Source organism: Mauremys reevesii, linkage group 11, assembly GCF_016161935.1.
Source record: "Mauremys reevesii isolate NIE-2019 linkage group 11, ASM1616193v1, whole genome shotgun sequence".
Lineage (NCBI taxonomy): Eukaryota > Metazoa > Chordata > Testudines > Geoemydidae > Mauremys > Mauremys reevesii.
The window spans coordinates 331242-356556 of record NC_052633.1 but is presented as its reverse complement, the minus strand read 5'-3'; the positions used below and the strand labels follow the sequence as shown (position 1 = coordinate 356556).

At 43.5% G+C, this 25315-nt stretch overlaps 1 protein-coding gene and 1 long non-coding RNA gene across 6 annotated transcripts in view; one reads left to right on the top strand and one right to left on the bottom strand.

The window, feature by feature from the left end:
* PCNT (pericentrin) overlaps positions 1–25315 on the bottom strand; it is a 228943-nt gene that overhangs the window by 64697 nt on the left and 138931 nt on the right. For 4 of the 5 annotated variants that reach the window (XM_039495311.1, XM_039495308.1, XM_039495310.1 and 1 more), the window contains 6 exons: positions 18734–18963; positions 18250–18369; positions 17754–17774; positions 15123–15350; positions 9451–9621; positions 7569–7718 (listed from right to left, as the gene is read on the bottom strand). In XM_039495311.1, the coding sequence (XP_039351245.1) occupies positions 7569–7718; positions 9451–9621; positions 15123–15350; positions 17754–17774; positions 18250–18369; positions 18734–18963 (920 nt within the window). The remainder of the gene's footprint in view (positions 1–7568; positions 7719–9450; positions 9622–15122; positions 15351–17753; positions 17775–18249; positions 18370–18733; positions 18964–25315) is intronic. The other variant, XM_039495309.1, reaches the window with a different exon arrangement.
* The window catches only part of LOC120374906, a 41629-nt gene that overhangs the window by 11095 nt on the left and 5219 nt on the right, over positions 1–25315 (top strand). The window contains exon 4 of the long non-coding RNA XR_005586330.1: positions 19506–19859. This is a non-coding gene — a long non-coding RNA (uncharacterized LOC120374906). The remainder of the gene's footprint in view (positions 1–19505; positions 19860–25315) is intronic.

The following is a 25315-nucleotide window of genomic DNA, read 5'->3' as shown; positions in this document are numbered from 1 at the left end:
GACTTCAAAGGACTAAGTTGCCAGGCTGAATTTTCCAGTTTTGAGGGAAAGTGTCGGACTATATAATTGCCCAACTGACTGCTGATCAATTCTATGACGTGAAATATTTATTTAATATGGCAATACAGGTCGGGAAATGAAAGCTCACATTAAATGTACTATTTTTTAAAGAACAGAATAGAATTTCATCTGTTTAAAAAACACCATAGCAATTTTACAAGAAATCAGCATTATAGTTATCAATGGTTCACTGTCAAACTGGTAAGGTATACTTAATGTCGTCCTGTAAACATAAGAACATAAGAATGGCCATACTGGGTCAAACCAAAGGTCCATCCAGCCCAGTATCCTGTCTACCGACAGCGGCCAATGCCAGATGTTCCAGAGGGAACGAACCCAACAGGTAATGATCAAGTGATCTCTCTCCTGCCATCCATCTCCATCCTCTGACAAACAGAGCCTAGGGACACCATTCCTTACCCAGCCTGGCTAATAGCCATTTATGGACTTAACCTCTATGAATTTATCTAGCTCTTTTTTAAACCGTTATAGTCGTAGCCTTCACAACTTCCTCAGGCAAGGAGTTCCACAGGTTGACTGTGTGCTGTGTGAAGAACTTCCTTTTATTTGTTTTAAACCTGCTGCCTATTAATTTCATTTGGTGACCCCTAGTTCTTATATTATGGGAACAAGTAAATAACTTTTCCTTATTCACTTTCTCCACACCACTCATGATTTTATATATCTCCATCATATCCGCCTTAGCCTCCTCTTTTCCAAGCTGAAAAGTCCTAGCCTCCTTAATCTCTCCTCATATGGAACCCGTTCCAAACCCCTTATCATTTTAGTTGCCCTTCTCTGAACCTTTTGTAATGCCAGTATATCTTTTTTGAGATGAAGAGACCACATCTGTATGCAGTATTCAAGATGTGGCTGTACCATGGATTATTCTCTGTCTTATTCTCTATCCCTTTTTGAATGATTCCTAACATCCTGTTTGCTTTTTTGACTGCCGCTGCACACGGTAAAGGTCTGCCCCGGCTCAGTACTATTAAATAATTTAATTAATGACTTGGATAATGGAGCAGAGAGCATACTTATAAAATCTGAGGATGACACCAAACTGGAAGGGGTTTCAAGCACTGGGGAGGACAAGATTAGAATTCAAATAACATTGACAAATTAGAGAATTGGTCTGAAATCAGCAAGATGAAATTCAATAAAGATAAGTGCAAAGTACTTCACTTAGGAAAGAAAAATCAAATGCACATCTACAAAAGGGGGAATTACTGGCTAGGCACTAATACTGAAGAAAAGGATAAAACAGTTCCCTTTTCCATAACCGGTGTTCTTCCAGTTGTATTGCTCAAATCTATTCTACAATAGGTGGGTGTGCTCGCCACGTGCACCGGTGCCAGAAGTTTTTCCCATAGCAGTACCCGTAGGGGGGAGTGCCCCCCGGGAACTCCTGGAGTGGAGCCTACCTGGCACAGTATATGGGGAGCTGCGCACTACCCCCCCCCCCCCAGTTCCTTCTTGCCAGACAACTCCTACAGAGGGGAAGGAGGGCAGGATGTGGAATAGACATGAGCAACACATCTCGAAGAACACCTGTTACGGAAAAGGTAACTGTTTTTTCTTCTTCTTCGAGTGATTGCTCATGTGTATTTCACAGTAGGTGATTCCAAGCTATATCTGTTGGAGGTGGATAGGAGTTCACAAGTTCCCAGGATGGAGGACAGCCTTGCCAAACCCTGTGTCATCCCTTTTTTGGGAGACGACCGCATAGTGCGAGGTGAACGTGTGAACTGACGACCATGTGGCAGCCCTAAAAACATCCTGGATGGGGACGTGGGCCACAAAGGCAGCCGATGAGGCCTGTTTCCAGGTCGAGTGTGCCCTCACAATCGGTGGTGGGGGAATGCCTGCCAGCTCATAACAGGACCGGATGCATGAAGTGATACAATTGGAAAGCCGCTGAGTGGAAATCGGCTGGCCCCTTGTGTGCTCAGCCGAGGCGACAACACTCGCGAGGACTTTCTGAACAGCTTAGTCCGCTCAAGGTAGAAAGCCAGAGTCTGCCGCACGTCGAGCGTGTGGAGGCAGCGTTCCTCACTGGATGTGTGAGGCTTAGGGCAGAGGACCGGTAGAAAAATGTCCTGACCCATGTGGTAGGTGGAGATCACCTTCAGGAGGAACGAAGGGTGTGGGTGGAGCTGGACCTTGTCCTTATGAAAGACCGTGTATGGCGGTTCGGAGGTCAGGGCCCTGAGCTCAGAGACTCACCGGGCCGACGTGATTACAACCAGGAAGGCCACCTTCCACGAGAGGTGAGACCAGGAGCACATGGCCAGTGCTTCAAACGGGGGCCCCATGAGACGAGCCAACACCAGTTTTAGGTCCCACTGTGGAACTGGGGGTCTAGAATACGGGGGAAGACGGTCTAGACCCTGAAGGAACCGGCCAGTCATAGCATGGGAAAACACCGCGTGTCCTTGCATTGGCAGATGGAAGGCGGATATGGCCGCCAGGTGCACCTTGACAGATGAGGGTGTCAGGCCCTGGGCCCTCAGGTGGAGGAGGTAATCAAGGATAAGCTGGTTCGGGATGGTCACCAGGGAGACACCCTGGTCTGCCACCCACCTAGAAAACCAGGACCACTTCGCTAAATAAGCACGGCGAATGGAGGGCCGTCTACTTTTGAGGAGGACGCACTAAACTTGCTCTGAGCACGTCCTTTCCTCTCCACCTAACCACTGAGCAGCCACGCCATAAGGTGAAGAGCTGCTAGGTTGATATGGAGGCAGCTGGGTCCTGTGAGAGCAGGCCCGGGCAGAGCAGCAACGGCCACAGCAGAGCTACTGCTAGGCCTGTGAGGGTCCCGCACCAATACTGCCTGGGCTATGCCAGGGCAATCAGGAGGACTCCAGCCTTGTCCGACTTTATCTTCTCCAGGACCCTGCTGATCGGAGGGAACGGGGGGGGGAAGAGGCATAGAGAAGCCGGCATGACCAGGACAGGAGAAACACATCGGAGAAAGCACCCCTCCCCAGTCCCCCCCGGAGCAAAACCGGGGGCATCGCCGGTTCTGCCGAGTCGCGAATAGGTCCACCTGGGGAGTTCCCCACTTTCGGAAGAGCTGGTGGGCCACTTCCAGGTGGAGGGCCCACTCGTGTTGCGAGAAGTCCCTGCTCAAGCGATCTGCCCTCTCCTTGCGGGCGCCCAGTAAGTGGAAGGCCTTCAGATGGATGTCGCAGGCAATACAGAAGTCCCACAGCCTGAGGGATTCGAGGCAGAGGAGCGGGCCCTGCCTTGCCTGTTGATATAGAATATTGAGGCCGTGTTGTCCGTGAGGACCCTGATTACCTTGCCCTCCAGGTGCGAGCGCAAGGCCATACACGCCAGCCGCACCACTCTGAACTCCTTGATGTTTATGTGTAGGGTCAGGTCCTGAGCCGACCACAGACCTTGGGTCTGAAAGCTCCCCACATGGGCCCCCCAACCCAGTTCCGACGCATCGGACACCAGCTTCAGTGACGGGGCCCTGTCGCAGGGAGGTAAGCACAGCTTCTGGCACGGTGAGGACCTTGTCCATCCTGTCTGTGGCCTGGGAGAAATTCAAGGCCAACCAGAGCTGCAGGGGCCTCATCCTGAGTCTGGCGTGACAGACCATGTACATGCATGCCGATATGATCCAAGAGCTGCAAGGCAAACCCTGTCTGTTGTCACCGGGAACCTTGTGACTGAGTCGATGAGACCTTTCAGGGTCTCAAACCTGTCTGGCGGGATGGAGGCCCTGGCCGACATGCATCGAGGAGCACCCCGATAAACTCTATGCATTGGACCGGGACTAACGTGGATTTGGTGTTGTTTAACAGTAGGGCCAAGGTGGTGCACGTGGACAGGAGGAGTGCCACGTGATCCTTCATCTGCGACCGGGAGGTGCCCTTGACAAGCCAATCATCCAGATAGGGAAATATCTGTACCCCCCACGGTCTGAGGTAGGCTGCTACCACCAACATGCATTTTGTAAACACTCTAGGGGCAGTGGACAGCCCAAATGGGAGGACCGTAAATTGGTAATGATTTTGTCCCACAACAAAATGGAGGAAGCACCTGTGCCCCTCGAATATGTGGATGTGGAAGTACGCACTCTGTAGATCAAGGGCATCATACCAGTCCCTGGGATCCAGGGAGGGGATGATGGAGGTCAGGGAGACCGTGCGGAACTTCACCTTCACCATGTGCTGGTTCAGACCCCGTAGGTCCAGTATAGGCCTGAGATGCTCTTTGGCCTTTGGGATAAGGAAATAATGGGAGTAGTATCCCGTGCCCAGGAACTCCTCGGGCACCGCCTCTATCGCTCCAAATCTTAGGAGCCACCTCACCTCCTGCTCGAGCAGAGCTTTGTACGAGAGGTCCCCAGGAGGGACGGAGGTGGGGGGGTGGTTGGGCGGGGAGGAGGTAAACTGGAAGGTGTAACCCTGGGAGATGGTGTTGAGGACCAATTGGTCCGAGGTGATCCGCGACCACTCCGGGAGGAAAGCACACAACCAGTTGGAGAAGGGAAGCTTTATTGGGGTTGGATCCCTAATGAGGACTGGCAGGGCGCCCCCAAAGGTCCCATCAAAATCGCCTTTTCCCCACCTGCTTGCCCTTGGAGGGTCCAGGCTCGGGGGCAGACCAAGACTGCCTGTGAGGGCGTCTCTTATAGTCCTGTTGCTTCTTATGGGCGGCCTCATACTTCAGGAAAGCGGCCGGGGTCGGAGTCTGCTTTGGCTTGAACAGAGAGACCCAGGGTCTGGAGGGTCGTGTGGGAGTCCTTCATGCCATGCAGTCTTGTATCTGTTTCCTCTGCGAACAGAGCTTTCCCATTAAACGGAAGATCCTGCATGGAAAATTGCGCCTCACTGGAGAGCAGGAACCATGACGCCCGTCTCATGGACACGGTGGAGGCCACTGAACATGCGGCTGTGTCCGCAGCATCCGAGGCAGCCTGTAGGGAAGCCCGAGCTGCCGCTGTCCCTTCCTCCGCCAGTGCCCTGAACTCCTCCTTATCAAGCTCCTGGAAGGAGACTTCAAATTTAGGCAGGGAGCCCCACAGATTAAATTTGTACCGACCCAAGAGGGCTTGATGGTTTGCCACTCGTAACTGGAAGCTTGAAGACGAATAAATTTTTCTTCCGAAAGAGTCCAGCCTCCAAGAGTCTTTGTTCTTTGAGGTTGGGCTGGCTGACCCTGTCGTTCTCTGTGGTTGACCGAATCGACCACCAGGGAGTTGGGCGCCGGGTGGGTACAGGTACTCGTGCCCTTTAGTGGGTACAAAATACTTGCGTTCTGCCTTTTTCGATATAGGGGCCACAGGGCATTTGAAATTTTAGCCATCCCTTCATGGGGCGGCAAGGCCACCCTACCCGGCGCCAATGGGGAAAACACGTTGAACAGGGAGTCCGAGGGCTCCTCCATCTCCTCTGCCTGGAGATAGAGGCTTGCTGCCACCCTCTTTAAGAGCTCTTGGTGGGCCCTAAAGTCCTCCCGCGAATGAGGGAGGTGGGGCTGCAATCGCCTCCTCCGGGAGGGGCAAAGAGGCCGGTGCAGTGCTTTGGGTGTTGGCCGGCACCAGAGGATCCACAACCTGGTCGGACTCCGGGTGCAGAACCGAGGATGACCATCCCACCGACTCCTTTGTCGGGGGTCCGGAGAGGGAGGCCGACGGTGTTTCCGAAGCTCCAGCCACTGAGCGAGCTCCCTCCGGGGGGGCTGTGCTGGAGACCATGGTGCCCACTAGTATCATTGGGCAGGCCATGACACTCGGTGCCACTGCACCTGCTGTGGCACCGGCAGGACCAGCTGCCCAGGTTGGCCACCTACGAATGGAGACCAGGCTGAGGTAGGATCTGCTACTGTCTCTCAACCATGAGGAGCGGCGGTGCTGAGATCTGCGACGGTTACGGGATCACAATCTTGCCATGTAGGACCGGTACTGACAGGAATAGCTGCTCCGTGAACAACCTCGATGGGTGGACCCACGACAGCGATCGATGCCAGGGGATGCGGTGCCTTGGCGGAGACTTGGAGCAGGAGCCTGAGCGGGAATGGCATCGATGACTGTGCCGTGACCAAATGCGGTATCCTCTCTGGGACTAGGATCAACGACGACATCCATCACGGTCCCGTCGATATCCACTCTCTGAGAAGAACCGGTGCTGCGAATCCTGGCTGACCGGCCGGAACCCAGCCCAAGACTCTGGTCGGCGTCGAGGGCAATCCACATGGACTCTGCCCCAAGCGGACACTGGACGGTGATCAGCATCGGGAACATTCCCTCAACCGAGCCTGGTACCAAGCCGGGGGCGGACTGCGGAGATCCCAGCAGAGGCTTGCCTCTGGAGCGTAGGGCTGACATCAGCGGCGCTCTGGGCATCGGCACGACTTCCTGGGCCACCTGGAGGGCTTCGGGCATGGATGGCATCCAGACATCCAGAGAGGCCTGTTCCGAAGGGGCAGGGCTACTCTGCTCTACATGAGTCAGAGGCCTAGGGCCAGGTGGGGATCGAGGACTGCCTGACATGGGCCTAGCCTCTGTCCCAGACTTCCCTCAGTGCCGCTGTGAAGAAGAAGTCTTCTTGGCCCTCTTGGCGTGCCCTGTGGACGGGGAGCGGTGCCGATTGGTCGATGGCACCAACGGATCGCCGCGTACCGACACCGCGGTGCCCGGGTCCTGCCCTCGGAGCGGTGTGCCGGGGGTCAGCGCCGACTCTATCAGAATGGCTCGAAGTATAATGTCCCTTTCTCTTTTGGTCCGAGGCTTAAACGATTTGCATATCTTGCACCTCTTGCTGATATGGGTTTCTCCCAATCAGTGCAAACAGTCTGTGTGCGGATCACTTCTTGGCATAGAACGCCGACAAGAACCGCACAACTTAAATCCTGGGGCATGCCCCTGCCCGGGCTCAATGACTAACTAAACTAACTACGCTAACTAACTATGGGGACTAAACAAACAAACAGTTCTGGGGACGAGCTACAGCAAAGCTGGAGCAGAGCACTTCCAACACACCTTCACTGGCAGCTTGAAGGAACTGAGGGTGGGGGGAGCGCGTGGCTCCCCTTATCCCGCGCCAGGCAGGCACCACTCCAGGGGTCGCGGGGGGCTACCCTACCGGTACTGCTAGGGGAAAAACTTCCGGCACCGGTACACATGGCGAGCACGCACACCTATTGTGGAATACACATGAGCAATCAATCACTCAAAGGACAGTAGATTCCTTTTAAAACTAGAGGCAAACTAGATACAAAAGTTACTAAAATTATTAAACCAAAAAAAGGTTATAAAACACTGAATCCTGCAAAGACAAGCATCTCAAAGGAACCACAGTAAAACCTGCTAAGAGTGATCACTCACGGAAATTCACAAAAGTGGTCTTTTGTAAGAGATGGTCTCTCTTCAAAGGTTTCTGCACTGGAGAGCGCTGATGTTCCCTGGCCTCTGAAGAAGTTGTTCATGACAGGTGGTCTCTAAGGCAGGTTTTACTATAGTTAGAGTAAAGTTAAATGGCTCAACATACCTTCAGATGAGCATTCTCTACTTGAAGCTGGCCGATGCCAGTGGTAAGGTTTTTTTGCATTTCTAACTGCAAGTTCAGCCGCAAGATTTCCTCATTTTTATTTATTAAGTTCTCTTTAAACTGTTCTAGTTGCTCTAATAGATTCAGGATCTAAAACACAGAAAAACATTGTTTTGGTAGGTGCCTTTATTTAAACAAAAATTGATTACATAGGTTCTTCACATTGCTTTATGGAGAATAAGTAACTACAGCCAATTTCATTGCTACAAAACTGTCTAAATAGAACACACATAAATATAGTATTAGAGACAAAAGGGAGAGGAAGAATCCAGTGTCCTAATATCCAGACTGGGATCAAACTTCCAAATTCTAATCTCAGCTTGGAAACTAGCACAGTCATTTTGTGTAAATCACTTAATTCTTGACTTCACCTTTCTTTCTGTAAAATGAGGATTCTTCTACTACATACTTAGCCATCATTCAAGAGCCTACAAACTTGGCAGGGACCAACACTGAGCTCAGAAGCACTGTATGGCCTATGTCTGTTGAGCTTCTAAACTTTGTAACTGTGTTTATATATGTCTATATGCTCTAGGAATGAATTGTGGGACAGTTTATGGCCTGTGTTATACAGGAGGTCAGACTAGATGATGACAATGGTCCATTCTGGTCTTGGAATCTATGAGGATGTCAAAAGCAACACACTATTTGGGCCTGTTGGGTGGCATGGAGTGAACAAGAACCGAGACTTGGTTTTGTCTATGGGAACGAGTGGCACTGTGAAACTGGAGATAGTGGGCAATTCAGCATATAACGTGAAGCAGAACTCTTATTCATTTTCAAAGTATTACCATTCCAAACTGTCCATATAGAAGAAGTTTTCCTGTATTAAGTGTGCTTACATATGAAATTTTCCCTGTCAAAATTCTCCCTTAAGAATTTAAACAACCAAAGACTGCTTTGGTATCTACACATTTTAAAGACAATGCCACGATAAAACATTTTAGATATGAAACCAAGAAGGAATGACAAATGCTAATAGGTTTGTTTGTGAAAAAGTAGCTTATGCATGGTATTTTAAGCATATTTAAACATGAAAAATATGAAGAAGTGAACCATTTTCAAGTTAGAGATTCAAAAACTTTAGAAATCTTTTAAGATGGTTATTTTAAAAGTGTTACGATTGGTGTCTGGCACATGGGACAGGCACTTTTTTTGTACTGTAAAACAAAATGCATACATTCTGTGATAAGAATAGCTTATATAATAATAAAGCCTGTTTCTTATGTAGTGCTTTTCCTCAGCAGATTTCCAAGCACTTTGCAATTTTTTAAATGTATTTCTCCTCAGCAGTGAAGCATTATCAGCCCATTTTCAAAGATGGGGAACTGAAGCACAGAGAGGCTCAGTGACTTATCACCAGAGTTATGCTACTCTGGCCTCCAAGCATAGTATTAGACATTTTCTGCAATGAATTGTGGAACTGAGAAACTGCAGGGAGAGACCTGAATAGAGGTTCAGTTTCTGAGTATCCCTGTCCAAAAGTGCTTGCCTTCCAAATTAGGCAATATACAGCCAAACAAAAGTTGGGGGGAAAGAAAGAGAGAGTGAAATGTGATCGCCAAAAAGGAGCCATAATTTAGATAGTTGAGGTTAGGCCTAATTCTTGGTCCAGTGATCATTAATGATAATCAAGGTCAGGAACATACAGAAACAGTAAAAGAACAAAAATGGAGATATGCCCAGTGACGTACAGTTGATGTAAGAATTATCAATTTCCTGATTTTTAATGCATTAAATTCTCAGACATAATTTTACATAAAAGTTTTTTTTTATTCTCAGATCCTAGATATATCAACTGAAATGTTAGTTTCAGATTTACCTCTCTCTCTTTCATTAGGAGTGCCTCCTGCTCTGCCTGTAATTGTTCCTTTAGCCCATGATCAGAACTGCCTTCAGAAGGAACTCTGTGCCTGGCTTCATCCAGTTTAGACTGCAGGGCAGAGATCTGGATCAAATTATTGTATTGCTGCTGTTGCAATGCCTCTTTATCCTGCAAAACATGGATTTTAGTGTTAAGAACAATTAAGAACAATTATAATTATTAAACATACATATCTAGAGAGAACAATCCTGTCAAAAATACTTTATCTTCTAAAAACGCTACAGTGAACAAGTACATAACCAAACAGATCTTTAAAAACATGCAAATTCAAAAGTGGTATCCAGATATGCATCCAAAAACATAAAGAGGTAAATTTAAAAGCAAAGCTGAGTCTGTTTTGAAAATTTTGTCCTCAGTGGTTTATAGATTCGTAGAAGCAACCACTGCGCATATCTAGTCTCACTTCCTGTATAACACAGGTCATGGAAATTCCCCAAATTAATTCCTAGGATATCTTTTAGAGAAATATCCAATCCTGTTTTAAAAATGATTAGTGATAGAAAATCCACAACAACCCTGGGTAAATTGTTCTAACTGTTAATTATTCTTACCATTCAAGAATTATACCTTAATTTCCACTCTAAATTTGTCTAGTTTCCAGCCCTAGGTCATGGACCTTTCTCTGCTAGATTGAAAAGTCCATTACTAAATATTTGTTCCTCGTGTAGATATTTATCAGTGATAATTACGTCATTCCTTAATCTTTTCTTTGTTGAGTTAAATAGATTGAACTCTTTAAGTCTATCACTATAATCTTTTCTAATCCTTTAATCATTCTCGTGCCTCTTCTTTGAACACTCTCCAATTTGTCAACATCCTTCTTGAATTGTGGGCACTGGAACTGGGCACAGTATTCCAGCAGCAGTCGCAACAATGCCAAAATGCCAAATACAGAAGTAAAATAACCCCTCTGCTCCTATTCAACTCCTACTCAAGATTCCCTTCTTAATGGATCCCAGGATTTCATTAGCTCTTTTGGTCACAGTCTTACACCAGGAGCTCATGTTCTGTTGATTATCCACCACAATTCGCCAATCTTTTTCGGTCACTGATTCCCAGGATAGAGTCCCCAATATTCTAAGTATGGCCTACATTCTTTGTTCCTAGATGTACATATTTACATTTAGTTGTATTAAAACACATAGTGTATGCTTCCGCACAGTTTACCTAGCTATTTAGACCATTCTGAAACAATGACCTGCCCTCTTCATCACTCCCCCAATCTGTGGGTCATTTGCAAACTTTATCATTGATGATTTTATGCTTTCTTATAGGTCACTGATAAAAATATTATACAGAGTAGGGCCAAGAACTGATCCATGTGAGACCCCACTGGAAACACACCTGCTTGAGGATGAGTCCCTGTTTAAAATCACATTTTGAGACCTATTATTTAGCCAGTTTTTAATCCATTTAATGGGTGCCAGGTTAATTTTATATCATTCTAGTTTTTTCATCAAAATGTTGTGTGGCACCAGGTCAAATGTCTTATAGAAGTCTAAGTATATAACATCAACACTATTATCTTTATCTACCAAACTTGTAATCTCATAAAAAAAATATATATATATCAAATTAGTTTGACAGGATCTATTTCCCATAAACCCATGTTGATTTGCATTAATTACATTAACCGCCTTTATTTAGTTATTGAGTTCCTTATCCATTATCTTGCCCAGGATCGATGTCAGGTTGACAGGCCTATAATTACCCATTTATCCTTTTTAAAAATTGGTACAACATTAGCTTTCTTCCAGTCTTAGAGAACTTCCCCAATGGGCCAAGACTGATTGAAAATCAACATTACAGTTAGCTCGTTAGCCAGCTCATTTTAAACTCTTATACGTTATCTGAACCTGCTGATTTAAATATGTCTCAATACCTTCTACAGTACTAGACAACTCAATTTTTCATTACCCCAAAAGATGTTATTCTTATAGCCACAGTTGCATCTGTGCTCCACTACTCTATTTATTGTGGGTAGCACTTTTATTTGCAGAGGTGAAGTGGCTTTAAGAAACAGAGGTTATTTTTCCAGGTGTAGCTGACTTTGAAAGTTTAAATGAGGCTATGGGAGAACAAATTAAGTTGTAATGTCAATAAATTTTAAGTTACTAGCTGAAATGACAACACAATGAACCCGTTTTAACAAAGTATTAAATTGTTTTTGCTATACCAGTCAAGTTGACAAACTACAGTAGGCTTTTTCTGGACTTGTTTTTTTTCTTGGAGTTTTCCCTTTAGCCTTGATATGGTTTTCTCTCTCAATTATTCTTCTCAGGCAAAGGTATTTTCATTAGGGAGTACAGGTTCCAGAACTACTATCAGATACTATTTGTATTCAATATATGTTATAAGGGGAACTGAAAAGGAGGCATCAGATGAAGGCAATCTGTCTCTGGCTGAGCATGTCCATTTCCTCTCTTACAGATCTAGTGTACCAGCGCCTCGATACACATATTTCTAACAAAGGAGTGACATTAACTTCTTTATATAATTTGATGAAAACTATGATAATAAAAGGTAACATTATGAGGCTCTCTTCCTCATTCTGAAAAGCTTCAAGAACCAGAAGAAACAGAAAAAAATTATTCAGATCCTACCAAGGAACAAGTCCAGACCAAATGTGACATACAAAGTTGTTTAACAACATTTCCACTACAATACATGATAGCATGCTCATAGTATAGTCAAGATTTCTAAAAACAGGCACCTAAAGATAAATTCCTGAGTCTTTATGCAGGTGCATAAATAAGTGTCCCAATTTTCAACTTCTCAACACCCAGTAGTTCCCACTGGCAAGCAGACCAGCTCAGGAAGAGCATTCCATGCATGCAGGAGTCATGGAAAAAGAATGCACACAGTTATAGGACAAAAAGAAATGAGGCATCAAGATGATGTCGCCCACAGCTGACATAACTGGTGAGGTGGGAAGGGGATAGCATGATACAAGAAAAGATTTCCTAATTAACTACATAAGTATCACTTGGTAACTAGGGCATGGAAGGAGATTGGGTCGGACACCTAGTGTGGTAATGGGTTTCTCTCTCATCTAGTGAAACCCAAAAATCTTCAGGCCATTACACAAAGTCCATGTCACAGGTATGATAAACTACTCAATCTCCCTACTGACATATTACAGAAGGACAGAAAACAATTCAACTTTAGTTCTAGGTAAGAAATTTATATGCACCAGTTCGAAGTTTATCTTGATCACTGGCAAAAAGTCTCCACCAATAATGTGCAACAGATTCCTTTGGAATATAAATTATATGACTTAAAAGTTCTTCCTACTCATTGGATAATAAGGTTACTATAGTGTCTTAATCAGCACAATTCCACATTTAAGATTAGGTTTCTCATAACATTCTATTATTGCCATGGTGATCTAGTTAAAGACCGAACACAAGTGAAATGATAGTTTTTACGAATGTTATACTCTGAATAAATCTATTATTGTATATGCATAGGTGTAGTTCTAGTCCTACGTTTTAAATAGAGGGGACGTGCTTATCAAATTGGAATGGATTCTTTCTATATTCACAACTTATGAGGCCTGCTCTCCAATTCCTACAATGCATACTATTCTGTATGTGCACAGAACACACACACAAATAGATGTGAGGAAAAAATATTCTTTGTGCACAAAGTAAATGATATACGATCATTTTGACAGCACATCCAGGAGTGTGTTTCAGCCCATGACAATGTGTCTGTGCATTATTACAACTAGCAAGTTATTTTCTGAAGTTAAAATATTATTTAAGATTAATAGATCTCAATCCCTCTAGTAAAATCTTAAGTTAAAGGACATTCTGGACCATCTAGGACTCTAAGGCATGTTGCAATAAATTGGTCACTCCAACCCAAGTCATTCAGACTATCAGCAGGACACTTCACATTTCCATGGATCAAAAAGAAACATATTTAATGAAAAGCTAGTATTTGAGAGCTTTTCATTCCACTTGTTACAGGTAGCCCCAAATGACATTTAATCGCATCACCAAGGCCCCACTGTTCTCTGGCAAGATGAACCTAAATTCTATAGGAAAGCCACCTGATTTCTGCAACACTCCAGTGGAGCAGACCAGAAAGTCTGAGTCAGCAGTGTGCCCTTGTTGCCAAGAAGGCTAACGGCATATTGGGCTGCATTCGTACGAGCATTCCCAGCAGATCAAGGGAAGTGATTATTCCCCTCTATTCGGCACTGGTGAGGCCACGCCTGGAGTATTGCATCCAGTTTTGGGCCCCCCACTACAAAAAGGATGTGGACAAACTGGAAAGAATTCAGTGGAGGGCAACGAAAATGATCAGGGAGCTGGGGCACATGATTTATGAGGAGAAGCTGATGGAACTGGGCTTGTTTAGTCTGCAGAAGAGAAGAGTGAGGGGGGATTTCATAGCAGCCTTCAACTACCTGAAAGGGGGTTCCAAAGAGGATGGAGCTCGGCTGATCTCAGTGGTGGCAGATGACAGAACAAGGAGCAATGGTCTCAAGTTGCAGTGGGGGAGGTCTGGGCTGGATATTAGGAAACACTATTTCGCTAGGAGAGTGGTGAAGCACTGGAATGGGTTCACCACTATATCAAATTAGTGGTGGAATCTCCTTCGTTATAGGTTTTTAAGGTCAGGCTTGACAAAGCCCTGGCTGGGATGATTTAGTTGGGTTTGGTCCTGCTTTGAGCAGGGGGTTGGACTAGATACCTCCTGAGGTCCCTTCCAACCCTGAGATTCTATGATTCTATGAAAGCTAGTGGGTATGGAAGGTGTTTAGCCTTCTTTCCTGCCTGCTGCAGGTGGTCACCACCATACGACAGCATGCTTGAAATGCATGTCTGGTAGACCCGTTTAATGTCAGTTTCCTGTTTCATGTGCTGGGTCAGTTGGCTGAATGTGATGGCGTCTACTGATGATCTACAAAATGGAACATGATGGTCAGCTCACAGCTCTTCAGAGCCAGCCACAGCTCAGAGAGATTAACATTAGCAAATGCAGTAAAATCTCTGGGTCTAAAGTAAGTAGACATGGCTCTGAATACACACTGCGAGAAGAGCTGTTGACTTCAGTAATACTAATTATACATAGCATTTTTCAAAGTAAAACCACATGAGATCTACTGAGGAACAGTGCTGATTACGAGTTAGGTATTATGTAATATTTAGTAGCACTTTCTCTAGTGCCTATAGGAACAAAAGGAGCACATACTACCCAATACATTTCTTGTGACTGCCAAAAATGTTTTTTTACAAATAGAGGTGGGTTTTTTTTCAGTTTTCAAAGCAAACATTTGTTTCAAATTACCACTGTAATACTTGCCATTGGTACAAGACTCTAAGTGACATCTGATTGAAGAGATAAGGTAGGTGGGTAATATTTTTTATTGGACCAATTTCTGTTGGTGAAACACTCAAGCTACACAGAGCTGTTCTTCAGGTCTGATGGAAGAACAGCCACTGGAAATCTATATCCATTTCTCCCTGGCAAGGTAAGGCCAGGGCCTGGCATAACCTGACTAGTTAAAAATCCCATATGAAATTGTCAGCTATAATCCCTAAATTACCCTCCACTAGTACATCCCACTTTAAAAAAAAAATCTTTAAAAGTATTACTTGTGTTAGTTCAGTTTCCCTTTTCTTCATTTTCTGCAGTTCTTGTTCCAAACGGCTGACAGTCTTTGAGGCCTCAGTATTGGTGTGCTCCAGCTCTCTAATCCGCGCTGCTAGCTCCTCTATTTCTTTATCTCGAACTGTAACTTCTCGGTATTTCTGCTCCTTTTCTAATAACAGTTTATTGTAATCATCTGTTTTGTCTTTTATTTCTGCTTGCAAAGACTCTATCTACATAGTAAGACAAATATATTACATAGATGCAACAAACAAACAAAAAAGACATATTAAATATTTCTTCAGAAAGGAAATATTCACTCTGTGGCTAATCCTAAAAATAAATTATTATTGGCAGCCCCAGAATTTCACATTAGTCACCATTAGTTATCAGATACCACCTGAAAGCAAAACTGAAATAAAAAAGGTAAAATTAGCCACCTGTAAATCTTTCTCCCTGAAAATGGTACCTCTTAAAAAGCTATAAATATATTAGCTTAATATTTAGAGCAATCTAGAAAAAGAGCAGCACATTAATATAACAAAAAGTCCTGAAAATGGAAGTACTATGGATCTGTCAAGAATTTAAAAAAAGTTATTAGGTTTTACTCTGAATTGTTTTAGGATTATTCAGTTTTAGCATATCTCCTTTGTGTTCCATAAACTATTACTCAAGTATCAATCATAACATAAGCCTGTTTTTATCTTACAGAAAAGCTTTTGAATAACATTTGCAAAAAATAGCAACACTTTCTCTAAGGCTGATTATGTTACAAAAATTTGATCAAAATGGTTTGGTTAATTCATCAATACACAAGAGGTTAGGACAGAGGTCCGCGCCACCCAGCTCTGCTCCTAGCCCTGGCAGCCCCAGCCCCAGCTCCAGGGGGGACATGGATGGGAAGAAAGGGGGGATACGAGGTAAAAAGTTTGGGGACCCCTAGGTTAAGAGACCTCTTTTTCTGAGACACATCATTCTTATACTATAAATTTCTTTTTAAATGCTATGTTCCAGTAGCTCCATTGTTATGATGCTGGCCATAAGGGAACAAACACTTCCACAACCTTCACTCTAATCCCAAACCCTGAGATGGTGGTTCTGATCACCAGCTGGCAATTCTTTTTTTCACAAAATAGCCCTATTAGATATTCCCTTATTTTAGAAGGTGAGAAAGTGGACAAGTGTGGATCTGTTTCAGTGATTATGTTCACAGAACAAGAACTTCAGGCCATTGTACTGTAGCGGAATTGTCTCAGCCAATCACAGTGCACGTGTGCTATATATTCACTGACCTGCAGCCACATATTTACTTCCAAGTAATTGCATAGCAACTATCTACATCCTTGCACTTTGATCTGGTACTGATCACAAAACTCACTTCAGATTAACCACAAATATTGCCAGCTTAATTTCTCACCCTCTCCCACACCTTTTGCATTCAACCCTGATGCTCTTCCTTAGGAAGTCAAAAGTAATCCACTAAACAAAGAACATTTTTTTAAACTACGTTGCAACTGTTCAGAACAGCAAATAAATATAAGCTAATTTTTACAGGTCTCATTCCTTCCTCATCTCTACATGTGCTGTTTTATTGGTGAGTAAAAGGATGTTCAAAAACTTAATCAAACATCTTTGACAGTAAACAAGGGCATTTTCCAATTGCTACTAGAATGCTTGTCATTTTGCACACATCCCAGATTCATTTCTTTTTATGATCTTATGATTACTCAAGACTTAAGTAGAGGCCAGACCAGAAACATGTCTTTGAAGGGGGGATACCCAACCCACACAAAATCAGCTTAAACTGATTTTGATCAGCGTAAACAGTTATTTGACCTTCAAACTTTAAACAAATATATGATTTAAGCTTCCTTGGATTGGTCACCTTAAACTTTCCTCTACCTTTTGCTGAAATATGTTTATAAAACAGTCTATATACCTGTTGGCAAGAGTTTCTAAATATATCAACACATCAGTATTCTGTCTCAAACACTAAGCCCAGGTAAAGGGAGAATGAAACAGCTAGAACTCCTAAGATGATAAACAGGAAGTAGAGCTACATTAAACTTTAGGACCCTGTACAATGACACTGATAAATGATTGGTCTGGTTGTCTGGAAAACTCCACTATCCTGAGAGTTTAATTGTTTATAACACATGACATTTAAAGATTTAGAATTCTACAGACTTGATACAGATGAAGAGTTAGAAATAAAGTTAGTAACATGTAAAACCATATAAACACAAAATATGTGAAAAGTGATGTCACAAATAGAACCGGACAGCTGAGGCATAGGGAAAATGATTCCATGTTACTTATTTCCCAAAAGTTTGTTTTCTTTTCATGGTATGTATTAGAACAATAAATTGTTTTGCAAGAGCAAGTACATGAGGCTGTATTTGATCAAAAAAAGCCAGAAAAGTAAAGTAGTTAGAAATAGGAAGTTAAATACAAAGCATTTTTTCCAGAGTAAGAGTTCGACAAAGCTAAACATGAATCCCTACGTGTAATCAGTCTGAAGCACATTTTACATTCAAGGAAGGCAAAAAAGCAAAGCAGATCTGATCTGAATAAGCAGAAGAAATTGAGGGGGAAGGAAGAAAAGGCATGGGGATGCTCATGCTATTTTTCCATACCTGGAGAGTCAATTCAAAGATCTGTAATGTTCATTTATGTGAGAGAGAAAAAAAAACAAAACAAAAATTAAACTTTTAAATTGAATATCAAACTAACAAGCATCTGAAGAAAAAAAGAAAAAAGGCCAGATGCCATAATTTTTAATGTCAGTATTTTGCTCTCTCTAAATCAAACCAACCTGATATGGTTGGCAACCCTTTACTGTAATACACACATTCAAACATACCATTTCCTACAATCGCACTAACAAAATCAAAATTAAGACATGCACCAACACTCATACCACCAAAATTGTACTTCAGCCAGTTTTAAGAAAGAGTTGATTAATTCAGTAATCTGGATTTCCTAAAATACTTGAGAAAATAATTATACTAAGTGTGATATTCAACAAACAAAGCAACCACAGATATCCAAATGTAAATCCACTTTGGGCAATTTACTAAATAAATATAATAAACTAAAAGATACACAGTCACTACATGTGGTTTTACCTACCCCGTATTGCCTAGGCTCTCCAGAAGTCTGTGATTTTCCTGACAGCTTTAACTGATCTTCTAGTTTCTGAATTTCTTGCTGAAACTCGTCACGTTCATGTTCTCGCTCTATAGCTTGTTCCTGTAAGATCAAAAAAATTGTTTTTCATTTTTGCTATGAGGAAGCTGTTGTTTGCATTTTCCTTTTTTCTTGCATTTGCTTGGCAGTTCCAGAAGCCAAGTAAGAATTTACAGGGACAATAGGAGATTATTTTAATTTACAAAACAAATGAATGGCAGAAACATGGAAAGAAAAAGCTACTTTCCATACTCCTATAGATCAGGAAACTTTTAAAAACAAACAATCATCCTTGGTTTTGCAAGGAGAAACAGAAAGGTCTTATTTTCGATAAAACCAAAACTATCCTGGAAGAGACTTATCACGAAATAGGAAGAAGTGTTTTTCCTCTCTAAAGCTGCAGAAATTGGGTATTGAGCTTGCTTACATCCATGAACTGTCGTTGACTTCTAAGCTGTTTTTCAAGGACTTGAATTTGCTGCCTTAGATCAGTAACCTCCAATGACTTCTTTGCCAACTTCTGATTTTGATCCATCTGTTCTTCAAGTTCCACTTCCAAAACCTTCATCTGAGAGCGCAAGGTGGAATGGTCCTTCTCTGCCTGGCACTGCAGTTCTAACTTCTCTTTTGCTAAAAATTCTACTTCTTTTAGTAAACCTAAACACACAGAGAATGGTAAGAGAGTAAGTCAGTCAGTCCAGAAATATGCAAATCAAATGTTGTTTAAAATTATATTTGATGCATATAATACACACACACACACACAGCTTCAACACGTCAGCACCAAAGGGGAAATTTTAAAATACTTAAAGAAGAGAGAGGCACCCAACTCCCACACTGTGTCTTTGAAAATCTTGCCCACCAACAACAAAATAATTACATATGCAATAACAGCAATGTCCAGTGGAAATAAGTCATAGTTCACGAATACTTGATTAACCAATCTATGGCTACAAATTGAGCTTTCAGCAAACAGGATATACTGTTCGGAGGATCCAAACTAAGATCCCAACATAAAGGCTTTTTGGAAAACATCAAATTAATTCTAACACTTATCTGGTTGTAAGTAACCTGAACACACAGATGAGAATCAGGAGGTCTAACTTTTAAATGTATTATGCTTAAAAGGAGGGTGGTGAAAGAACTATTATTCTGCCTTTTAAATATGCAATTTATATCTTCATTATTTGCGAAAAAAGCTTTTCCTTACTGTGACAAAGAGGTGTGGCCTCCCTCAGAGACTGGCAGCGAGGGTAGACCACACCCACCTGATGCGCGGAACTAGGAAGTTGACGCCACCACTCCAGAAGCAGAGAGGTGGGACAGGAACTGGAAGCATACAAGTTGGGCCCTGTAGCTCACTTGAAGAGGAGCCGCCGAGGGAGGCAGACGCTTCCAGCTCACCGCTGGAACTGGAGCCTGCGGAAGACTTCTGCTGCCCTGAGGACACCTCCCAGGAACCAGGTTTGCCAGACACGCCCGACGCTGAGGAGCTCCTGGGATTGCCACTGGCAGTATACCCTGAGGAGACGGAGGACAACTCCAGGGTTCAGGTACACATGAGGGGGAGTTTAGGAAGCAGCCAGGGGAACCAGATGACCATCTGGCTGTGGGGCTGCCAGAGAGACAGTCAGCGTGTTGCAGGTGGATTCCACGCTGACCCAGTGGCAGACCATTCTGCCACTGTTTGGGCCCTGGGCTGGGACACCGTGGAGTTGGGTGGGCCTGCGTCTCCTCCCCCGCCACCTTAGACCAAGAGGCCTGCATTTGTCTGTTGCCCACCAGACCCAGGACGACAGACTGGGGGGCATTCGCCCTGACGGAGCACCTAGACTGTTTACTGGGTGCTTAACTCATGCTGGTGCCCAATTCCTGACCTGAGTCCCATAGACCGTAGGTGGTGCTCGCCTTTGCCCGAGGGGGCCAGTGCACTAGATTGCCTGGGCCCCTGAACTGTCCCTAACTACAGTACCCCACTTGATGGCTGGAACCCTAGACTGTTTGGGGGCTTGCCTCGTCTACAGGCTTGGGCCCACAGAATCATTCACTCTCTCAAGTGAGAGTTGAGCCCGCGAGACTGCTAACTTCCCCCTTTCATAGACTACTACTCCAAGGAGGTGACAGTAAAGAGGTGTGGCCTCCCTCAGAGATTGGCAGTGAGGGAGGGCCATACACCCCTACACGCCTACAATTACCAACATCTAGAAATTCACTAAGGCAAGAGGATTCAGTAGATAGTGTTATCAACCTTTTAACTGTTTTCAGATTTGTAAGTGCCCACAATAGAGTTCTGAAATAGATTTAAATGAAAAACAGACAAATTTCAGCCACCAAATGTCACATTCATACTTCTCAAGGATGAGTTTGAAAAAAACTGGTGGACACAGCAATTTTATCCCCACCAAATCGTGAGTAACAATGGAGAATGAACTATATATTTTAACTGATGAGTAGCTGAGTCTTTTTAGCTTTAAAATGAGTTTTACTGTCATCTGTGGAACAAAACAACTGCTTAAATGAGAATTTGAAAATTAAAAAAATTCTTACCACCTACCTCCTATTCAAAAAAGCCAGTGTCTCTATGGAATCTAATTAGGCTCATAAACTCTATGTAGAATGGGAAATTTGTTGCCAAAACTTAACTGATTGTGTTTAGTCTGCAGAAGAGAAGAATGAGGGGGGATTTGATAGCTGCTTTCAACTACCTGAAAGGGGGTTCCAAAGAGGATGGATCTAGACTGTTCTCAGTGGTGGCAGATGACAGAACAAGGAGCAATGGTCTCAAGTTGCAGTGGGGGAGGTTTAGGTTGGCTATTAGGAAACACTATTCACTAGGAGGGTGGTGAAGCACTGGAATGGGTTCCCTAGGGAGGTGGTGGAATCTCCTTCCTTAGAGGTTTTTAAGGTCAGGCTTGACAAAGCCCTGGCTGGGATGATTTAGTTTGGTTTGGTCCTGCTTTGAGCAGGGGGTTGGACTAGATGACCTCCTGAGGTCCCTTCCAACCCCAATATTCTATAATTAATGCAATGTCAGTCAATTAATGCTTTGTCAGTCTTGTTATTTTTCTCTCCTTTTGATGTTACAGAGGAGTCTGATTCTCAAAATGTATAGATATAGAATTAAAGGTAACACTAACAGATTGTCAGGTCACTGATTGGACTCTGAGTAGAGAATCAAATGGATATTGTTTTATCAATGCTAGCTCAAGTCATGCAGTCCCTCTTGGGTGACTCAAAAATCACATTAGAAAATGCTATGGTAGGTTTCATTAGGAAGCTCATTTTTCACATCAACATAACGATTTTTATACAAATACCCAGCACTACAAACAATAATTCCAAACAAGAGGAAGAGTACTATTTTAAATTTTAAAAAATGTGATTTGTTAAATTAGAAAAAATAAAAAAGGAAACATTATAGCTTCGCACTCCTAGTATAAGTAGCTTGTTAGGCTTTTAACAGTTAGCTTCTACAATAGCTGGAGTTTAACGAGATGGTGAATTTCAAAACCCAATCCTGTTTATATATCACAGACAGACTCTCAATCATGCAACAGGGTCAGATTTAAGGACAAGGGCTTAGTAGGCATGTGAGGGTAAGTCTACACTGCGAAAAAATAATAATAATAAAAAAAATCCCATAGTAGCATTTGAGAGAGAGCTGGAAAACGCATGTTCCCGGGAGCTTGACAAACAAAAGGAATGGAGTTGGAAAGACCACTCAGCACTGCCCTCTCCCTATATCCTGGACTGTGATCTTGCCAGAGAATCCCACCTCAGCTGCCTAAAAAATGCGTTCCCCAACTCGTGTCCTTTCCCGACAAGCCTAGAGCTGTCCTGCATACAGAAGTATCCAAGGACATACATTTTGGGGTTTCTCAGAAGAAAAGCAATGCTCCTCTTAATTTATCAGAGCCATGTGTGTATTACGCACACAACCATGTATAGAGAAAGCATTAGGGCTGTATTTCTAGCTAGCTCAAAATTTCTCATATGCATATAAAAGCAAAACCTTTGTTTGCATTTATTTTAGGATTAGACTTCAATAGTCATTTAAAACCATTTGTCTCCCTTATTTTTCTGTTCATTCCTTCCTCTGAGAATCCTGATCTCTTTCCCCTCTATCTTTTCCACTATTTGCCTTCAGATTGATTTTTCCTCCTCTACCAATTTCCCCTATTTTCTGTCAGGAGAACTCGTCCTTCCCTTTAGTCCATTCTTACCCTTCCCCTGTCCTCCTCCTCCTCCTCCTCCCCATTCCTACTCTCTCTTCATTCTGCTCCCACAATCCTTCTTCCAGTTCCTTCCGTTCGCTTTCATTCACCATCTCTAGCTCTCCTGCACTTGGTGTTGCTACATTTTAAAATTACATTTACCCTCTAAGAAACCCAGTGCCACACCATTAGAACCTCATAGCATCTTTATAAAACATTTCTGTCTGCTTCTTGGTTGCTTATAATTGCACTATGGGATTTAAGACTGACATCAGCAGACTGGTATCATTTAATAAATATTGATTAATCAATTAAGTTTTTTTACATAATTCAAGTTTAGTGATTTTTGTTAAATTGTGAAAGTAATGTCTTAAACATGTCCACATTATTAATAATGTGGAGTATGTATTATTAATAATTTATTGGGCATAGCTCTGAAATACTATTCCTCTTTGTTAGATTAAATTCAAAGTCATTAATTAATCCACATCACTTCTCATGAAGTCACACTGTTACAAACCTGAATCTTCCTTTTTTGCTACATTAGCAACAGGAACTCCTATGAATAGAAACACGTACAAGACAAAAATAGGACATTTTGATTCATTCCATCTTCCAGATCACTAATGAGTTTAACACAGAATAGGGATAATACCAAACTTTGCAGCATTCCTACAGGTAACCTGTCTCAATGTGGAGCAGTAGTTGCTAATCATATATGCTGACCATGCATTACTGTTCTTATAGAGCGCATTTTGGGTACAATTTGCCAGGCACCCGGCTATCTCTTTACTGAGGTCCTTTCATTTGGCAATTCTTCTCCACAGCATCATGTGTTTCTTACTTTCTTCCTTGCTAAGTGCTCAGAGCTCCTTTAACCTCTAAATCAGTCGTACACTGAAAAGCACTTCAGAGACCCTAAAATAACTGTACAGTGATATCCTGACATTGCATTATTTCCAGTGGAACACATGACTCAAAGCCATAACCACCTGGCAACATAAAGATCACAAAACAACATCAGTGTGTCCTGATATTATTATTTTATGTCTCTCTGTGGACATCTGAAACTGTCATCCTACACATGGCAGAAAATACTGTTTCTCCTTCCTCTCTTCCCCCCCTTTCTAGAAGCACTGGTCAGGGCAAATATTCTGGTGGACCTTATGTTGTAATCAGTCCATTGCTTGCTCAGCCTAAGACCAGGATGAACAGTGAGAGCTCAGCTGAGGTCTGTGGAGTCTACAAGTGGAGCAAGTTAGTGTCACAGCCACCACAGGTTATTTTCACTACTCAAGTCTTAGATTTTCCTCTGAAGGATATAATTATCTTTCCTCAGGCTAATACCATTTCTGAGATTTTGATACAGTGCCTCCGTATCAGCAAATTGAGACAAAACATCAAGATTTTTGATGGCATCATGTGAGAGGAATGTGGGGTTGCAGGAGCCAGAAAGTAGGGAAGAGCCATGGGGACGGGGCAGAGAGAGACAGGAGATGGAGGGGATGGATAGGAGCAGAAGGGGTAGTTGTCAAGAGACAGAGGTTGGAGTGGTGGATAGGAGTAGCATAGGAGGGGGGAAAAAAAAGCAAACAGGATGTTAGGAATCATTAAAAAGGGGATAGAGAATAAGACTGAGAATATCTTATTGCCCTTATATAAATCCATGGTACGCCCACATCTCGAATACTGTGTACAGATGTGGTCTCCTCACCTCAAAAAAGATATTCTAGCACTAGAAAAGGTTCAGAAAAGGGCAACTAAAATGATTAGGGGTTTAGAGAGGGTCCCATACGAGGAAAGATTAAAGAGGCTAGGACTCTTCAGCTTGGAAAAGAGAAGACTAAGGTGGGATATGATAGAGGTATATAAAATCATGAGTGATGTGGAGAAAGTGAATAAGGAAAAGTTATTTACTTATTCCCATAATACAAGAACTAGGGGTCACCAAATGAAATTAATAGGCAGCAGGTTTAAAACAAATAAAAGGAAGTTCTTCTTCACGCAGCACACAGTCACTTGTGGAACTCCTTACCTGAGGAGGTTGTGAAGGCTAGGACTATAACAGGGTTTAAAAGAGAACTGGATAAATTCATGGTGGCTAAGTCCATAAATGGCTATTAGCCAGGATGGGTAAGAATGGTGTCCCTAGCCTCTGTTCGTCAGAGGATGGAGATGGATGGCAGGAGAGAGATCACTTGATCATTGCCTGTTAGGTTCACTCCTTCAGGGGCACCTGGCATTGGCCACTGTCGGTAGACAGATACTGGGCTAGATGGACCTTTGGTCTGACCCGGTACGGCTGTTCTTATGAGGAGAAAGGCAGGAGCCAGAACAAGGGTTGGATAGGAGCAGAGGGGGGAGGGGACAAGTGGTAAATAGAAGAAGAGGAGGAGAGGTGCAGAGCCTGAAGGTTCAGAGGCAGAACAGGAGCAGAGAGGAACAGGGCTTTTAGGGGGAGGGTGGATAATTGGGACAGAATAGTCTAAAGAATGCCTGAAATTGAACCCAGTAGTCCTGAGACTCTACACTCCCCTGCTGTCAGCAAATAGCTGTCTAGTTGTCTAGAGTCCAGATCATTACAGTCTGCTCCTAGGGTAGGTCCATACTTACCGGCCGGGTCGACGCGGAGAGTTCGCCTTCTCGGAGTTCGAACTATCCCGTCTAATCAAGACGCGATAGTTCAACTCCGGACGCGCTCCCGTCGACTCCGGAACTCCACCACCGCGAACGGCGGTGGCGGAGTCGACGGGGGAGCCGCGGACTTCGACCCCGCGGCGTCTGGACGGGTAAGT